Source organism: Psittacula echo, assembly GCF_963264785.1.
Source record: "Psittacula echo genome assembly, chromosome: Z".
NCBI classification, from domain to species: Eukaryota; Metazoa; Chordata; class Aves; order Psittaciformes; family Psittacidae; genus Psittacula; species Psittacula echo.
Window position 1 is genome coordinate 38,197,491 of NC_137742.1, and position 7,008 is coordinate 38,204,498.

General features: G+C 37.0%; 1 protein-coding gene across 1 annotated transcript in view; it reads right to left on the reverse strand.

The window, feature by feature from the left end:
- The window catches only part of PIP5K1B (phosphatidylinositol-4-phosphate 5-kinase type 1 beta), a gene marked incomplete at both ends in the record, with an annotated part of 61,807 nt that extends 59,097 nt beyond the window's left edge, over positions 1–2,710 (reverse strand). The window contains one exon of the mRNA XM_080637177.1: positions 2,642–2,710. Coding sequence (XP_080493303.1) covers positions 2,642–2,710 — 69 coding nt within the window. The remainder of the gene's footprint in view (positions 1–2,641) is intronic.
- Positions 2,711–7,008: the final 4,298 nt, after the last annotated feature.

Genomic DNA, 7,008 nt, shown 5'->3' on the forward strand with positions numbered 1-7,008 from the left:
ATTGCTCTGACACAACTTCTTTGGCTACTTTGGCTTCTTTGATTTTCAGGGCAGCACATCACTGAAAAGAATATTCCAGATCAAAGATACACACCAGTACCACAGGTCCCAGGTCACACAGTCCTTTATAAGCTTACTCAGTCCCACTTCAACAGTAGTTACTCTGCTACACATTAGGGGTCAGAGCGGAGTAAAAACCAGAATTGCTTCAGTTCAAACCAACGTACTGTCCTTTGCTTTTCTAAGGTGAATAGCACATCTTCCTCACTTTTATAATGTTGGGGTTGGGGTTTTTGGTTTTGTTTGTTTGTTTGTTGTTTTTTGTGGTTTTGTTTTTTTTTTTAGGAGACTTTATTTTTTATTTGGTTGGTTGGTTTGGTGTTTTTTTGGTTTATTTTTGTGGTCTTATTTTAAAGGGGGAACTGAAGCCCCTGAGCAATGAGAAGGAGTTAGCAAGCATGGTCTTACTTCAGAACTGTGTATTTTTCCCAAATGTTTCCGCTGCAATCAAAGGCAGTGGTAAATGGGAAAAGGAACTGCTCGAGTAGCTGAAAAAGCACCAGCTGAGGAAACAAGCTCTTCCTCAGCCCAGATTTCTAGAGGAAGTGGCAGAGGAAGTCACAAGAAAGAACTGCAAGTATTTTCCGGCCAAACAAACCAAGTGCAAACACACATGACTGGAGAACTGTAAATGCAATACCTCTATAAAAGAGTGAAGAATGAAGAAATGTGATGCAGATAATAAAGGACAGGAGGGTCTTAACTGTAAACAAGACTTAAAACCGGAGTGATATCTCCTTGAGAAAGTTACCTAAAAATAGGGAATTAAATGGGAAATTACATAAAATACCTTTGTCAAATACAGCTCCTGCCAGGCCTACCCTGTAACAAACTTTCTAAGACATACATGGCTGATTTCTCTGGAGTTCTGTAAAAAGTATGAAACAATGCGACATGGATTATCTGAAGGTGAGAATTAACAGGAAGTGAAAGGTTTGTAAGGAATTTAGCTTAAGAAGAGAGGTACATTGTTAAAAAGTGAAAGTATCAGGCAAAGCCATGCTACCAGTAACCCCTGCATGGATAAATTGTGGTGTTAAGATATTTTTTTTTTTAATTAACATTATCATAAAAAGCAGGAGCATAATGGTAATACTTGGTGATAACACTAAACTATGGGGCACATGCAACACAGGATCTTGAACACAGGACAACTGAGGCTATAAAGAAGGGAATTAAACTGGCATTAAGATACAAGTACAGACAACTAGTGATTCAGAGAAAAAGGCAGAATTTGGAAACAATAGTCACTGTGATTTCCCAGTGTGACGTGGTTGTGAATCCTAGGTTTTGTCAGAGAAGTATTTTCAGTGAATACGCAAGAGTAGTTTGTGTCACGGTGAGAAATCTTCCTCTGGAATATTATGAATTTAGAGTTGAACACGAACAGAGAAGAACATGTAACACAACTGGGGGAATGGAAATTCCACCTGTGCTGGGACCTCCATGAATTGTCTTGCCTAGTCCAGCAATATAAAACTGTAAAAGTGTCCACATCATGCACTGAACTTTTCTGACTTTCTGGTACTAAATGTCAAGAACAATTTAGACTTAAAAAAAAAAACCAAAACCACACAAAAAGCAACAAAACACCCACAAAAAACACACACACACAAAAAGCCAACACCCCCACAAAAAAGAAAAAACGTATCTTTTTCCTCAAGCATTACTTCCTTTCATTTCTAAGAAAATTATCTGGAATGTGAAGGCCACCCAGATGCTGAAAATGTAGCTGCTAACAAAAGAGGTGGGGAAAAAAAAAATAGTAGCTTATTATTCTCCTTGACTCACCAGCACTGCTGTAGGCAACACTCAGAAATTAAAAATCCTAGCCCATGATACGTACAGTAGGAGCATGAGGATCTCTGTGCTAGATTACAGAAATTAAGTTTAAAAAAAATAATCACCACTTCTTTGTGTCAATAAAATGATCAAATCCAGCAACGAAAATTTGGTTGTGTAAATATGTATAGGAATATGTGCATTTGTAGCTCCCCTTAGTTATCAACAGTGTTAGGTGGACCCAAATAATGCCTGTCTCAGAAAGCAAGTGACAGAAAAGCAGGTATCAGCTACTCTTACAACATCTAAATAGCCCTATGCTGCTACCCTTGATGCATGCTACTATATTAAATATGTCTTCATCAACATTTCTTTTTTAAAAAGCAATGCAAACAAAAAGTGTACTGTTTGGCAATGCACTGAGGAGGTGGTAGGGTAGGTCTGTAGTCCACACACATTGCATAAACATTCGAAGCATTTGGGAACTTACCGCACTAAATTTCTGACAACAGTATTTATGCCCAGAGGTGTATCTGTTGCTAAGAGCAAAGAATTTCCATCAGTCTAGCACGACTGTATACTTTAAAGCTGTACTGAACAAGCTTTTAAGTAGTCAGCCTTGCAGTGGGTAGAAATGCCTTATGATTTCACAGAAGGAATATTGTACTTAGAAAAACTCCATGGAACATGTCTTGTTTGTTCTTGTATTTAGTTATGAAATATATTTCACTTATGGCAGGTTTTAATTACCAATATGAAAAGAAAAACATGCAATGAAAAGATCCGAAGTCTCATTTACCTTTTTATATGTTTTCTCCTCATTTGGCTTTCCAGCAGTAATATCTCCATTTTCAGTAACAGATGACATCTAACAACAGAAGCTTAAGTTATAAACAAAGTACTTGCTTTAGAAAAGTAACTGTTTGTCATACAATTCATCATACAATTGATGAATCATACAATTCATTACTGGTTTTTTGCTAAATTCAAACTTTTTAGAGGACAGGAAGTCTCCAAGATCAGAGACGTATCTAGGATATTTCTAAAAGGATTTTTCAGGCAGATTAAAAGGACAGCACTACCCCAGGAACATGTCCAGCGTATAACTGATTCTACACAGTCATATGCTGTCAGTCATACGACTGATTCTACACAGCCCTCTATTTCTTTTTCCCCACACCAGTATGCAGGTCTACAGAAAGAACTTACAGTGAAATCTTGCTCCTCAGCAGACTGCATGAGATGATCTTGAAAAGTACAATGATGAGCAAAACTATGAAGCTTGTGAGCCAGATTTTCAGTGGCAAGTCTCAGAGGTCCAAGGCCTTTGGCTGTATTGACACACTGTATCTCCTTAAAGGAGCAATGAGATATTTGACATTGCATCTTATCATGGCTCTAAAGCAATGCTAGATCAAGAATAAACCACTAAGTGACAGATCACTTGAGTCAGTCACTGTAAGTGTATAAAACAATAAGCTACAAGGACATTTTAAAATCATTCTAGATTTTGCCAACACTTTCACAATGGAACATACCCTTACAAACAGTAGGACAAGTCATCTGGAGCTGAGAGTGAAGATCAAGCCATTCACTGGTGGTGGTAATGTTTTCCAGACCTGTTAGAAGAAAAATCTGTTATAATTATGCCATCACAAACTTACATCTTGCAGAACAGCTTTAGATTTCCTTTTTCTAATATTCTTCAGCCCAAGCAAAAATCCAGCTACAAGTGATGCTTTTCAAGAATCATCTCGAATAACTTGGTTACTAATGGGTCATTTAACGTACTTAGAAACTAGCAGTATTACACAGGAGAGGATCAGTTCAGTCTAATTTCCCTTCGCCGTTGGTATTTCACTACTGTGGCACAAGCAACAATGCAATAAAACATTTATGTAGAGCAGCAGACATACATGCTGTGGAGTGTTGTGTAACTACATGCTCTCTTCCATGAGGACTTTAATAATAAAGTATTAAACCTTATATCTCCACTCACCTGGGATAGCCCATATTTTAATTTCACCAAAGCCAAAAAAGATAAGCAATAGGAGTGATGGTTTGGAGGACTGCACTCTGAATAGTTGTAGATAGCAAATAAACTCATTTTGGAAGTTTTCCATAATGGTAGTTACTATCAGCATAATGTCTGCAAGTAGTCTTGTCAAGGTAAGCTATTTCATAGTTGACATGGTTTGACTAAACCTATGAGAAAATACAATGTAATCAGATATTATCTGATACCTATTTGGAATTAGCTCTCCCTCCTATCTTCCCCATCTGTTTTAAGCCACATCAGTAAAGCTATTCTTAAATTTAATTTCTCAACCACACTGGAAGGAAAAAAAATCTCATTTGTCTTTAATCACTACAAATAGCATCTTGTACATAACTAAAAATTGATTAGAAAGAAATATTCCTAGGCCTCATTCACTGAATTTAATTCTCCAGTAATCTGAAAGGTATACATAACACCACTACGAAACCTATTCAAAAAAGGCTTCAAAACAGTATTTTCCTCCTCTTCAGAGAAGCAGACTATTAATTGCACCTGAGACAAAAACCCAAAACCCAAGCAATATTCCCTAACCCTCAACCAATAAAAACCTGGATTTTGGATTTTCTGAGAACACTTTTCCTTTCAAGAGCCCCTTCTAATGTTACATAATAGTATATTTTTACTGCAGCCAGCTACAGTTTTCATTGTAGCCTTCATGCAATTAATGTATCTTAATCAGTAATTCCTTCACTTGCATGTGCATTAGCACTATTCTACATACCAAACTCCTACTTAAAGGCAACAACTCAGTTTTGGTAGCTTTTAAAACTGAGTGTAGTTTATCTAGCTTACCTATACTCACACATTCAATATTAATTCATATTAATCAATACTTGTAACTCTGTCAGCGCATGAACATAGGCATCAAGAACTTTTGTTAAAACAGCTTTTCTAGGAAAATAAATGTCATTCTAATCACTGGTAGGAAGATGACTGTTAAAACTTATACCTGGGTGAAAAAATCCACCACCAAAACCCCCCAAATTGTGATTCTCCACACACCCTCAAGACTATTGGTAGAATAAGGTATTCTACTACGCCCAAAGCTTTCTAAAATATGATCATATATATTCAGCAGAAGCCAAAGATGAATGCAACATGGGAACCCTCTTTAAGTAAGAAGTTAGCTGAAGAAAACACTCATGCCAAACAGGGAAGAAAAGCCTGTTTGTTCCCTGTCCTTTATTCAAGAACACTTCATTCATGTGAAAATACACCCCTGTAATACTGCCAAGGATAGGAAAACAGACAGTGAGATGCCAAGTTCAGTAATTACCAAGTACAAAAACTCAAAAAAACACATAGAAGGTAATATTTTTTCCTGTCTATGGTGGTTTATTTCAGTCCTAGAGACATCTAAAATGGAATTATTTCAGTTTCTAATTGTCTGAAAAACACATGTGCTTACCTGGGGTTGTGTTAAACATCTTTTCAAGATCTCTGCTGTGACAACTGTCTCCTATTCCATGCTTCCGATTTTTTTTGAAAGCAAGTATTACTTTGTGTGTTTTCACCTTCTCTGCAGCTACCGGAATGGTACAGGGTGCCTTATCACATGCTTAGTAACATGCATAGCAAGAATTACTTACCCAGTTCTACTGAGGTTTAACAATGCTAAGACAGGTCACAGCTTAGTCACTGACCCACTTCCAAGCTAAGCTACAACTATTTACTTATTTATTTATTAAAATAGCAGGAAGCTATTGTTAACAAAAGCATTGGGTCTCTCCATGTATCTGATAAAGGGCAGGATCACAATAAAGTAAGGCGGGGGGGGGGGGGGGGGTGTAGTGGAAAAGAACATTTAGTCTCAAATATACTCCAGGTATTCAGTCAAAGACTGGGCTATAGATCTCCTCTTTAGCTTCTTAGATGCCACACACCCTACCTGATGACAAAAAAAAGGGAAACATTGAAGTCCAGTAGAATTTAAAGAGTACTTTTCCCAAATGCTCTTGAAGAATCAACATTCTGGCCATGAGTCTTATTCACAGCAAAAACTAGCATGACATGTTCAGCTCCTAAGTCTACAGTCTTCAATTCCAACTCTCTGCTCAGAATATCTCCTTGCCCTAAATGCAGACTTAAAAAAAATCACACCTAGTCAATATGTGCTGCAACCTTTAAACAAAAAAATCTGCATTTTTCAGTTTAATTTCTCACATTAGAACTATTGAATTGTATGCTTTTTAAATGGTGTCTTTTTAATTCCTCTGCCTAACCAGAAGCCTACTTCAGCACTGCCCTGCCCACCACGCAGCAAAGTTTTGGTAACTGAGGTGACAGACAGTAAATGCAAGCTTCCTACCTAGCTCCTCTATTTTTTTGTTCTGGAATTTTTAACTGCATTTTCCTTATATAGCAGAAATTCACCTGTTACTGACAATATAACACATTCATTTTGCAGATATGCAACTATCTGTTTTGATACAACCTTAATTGCTTATGCCCAGCCCATGGGAACAGATACTGACACCTGAATGGCCTTTCAGCTCAATTTCAAGCAAATTTTAGAATTCCCACCAACTTCAATGAAAGCCAGTATCCATGACAAACGCAGTACCTAGGTACCTATAGGCCTCATGCATTAATACATCAAAACAAAAATTAGTTCTGCCTTCTGTCCATTATAAAAAAGACAATATTTGTTTAAAGAATGCATTTCTTGGCATCTTTAATTAATTTTCTTATATAAATCATTTTTCAAAAGCACTGATAAAACACACTATTTAGAAACCACATTCCAAATACGAGCCCTACAGCTTCTCACTACAACTCCTGCCTTGTCCTTGATGACAGTTAAAATACATATTTTGTTTTCCTAGCTTCAAAGACAGACATCTCCCCAGGTGTACTGCTGGCACTTCCACAGTGGTGAGTACATTCAGAAGGAGAAACATCATTTGAAAGAAAATGTATTGCTATCCCTTCAATTGGCATAATCTATCACTTTAAATATGAGGCAAAACCAACTAACCCAGAAAATTGGTTCTTACACTTCCCTACATTTCAGACAACCTATTTATTAGAGTTAGCCATTTTCTAATCCTTAAACAGTTCTCTTCTTCCACAAAGACACAACCCCCCCAGAATTTTATACTAAATTT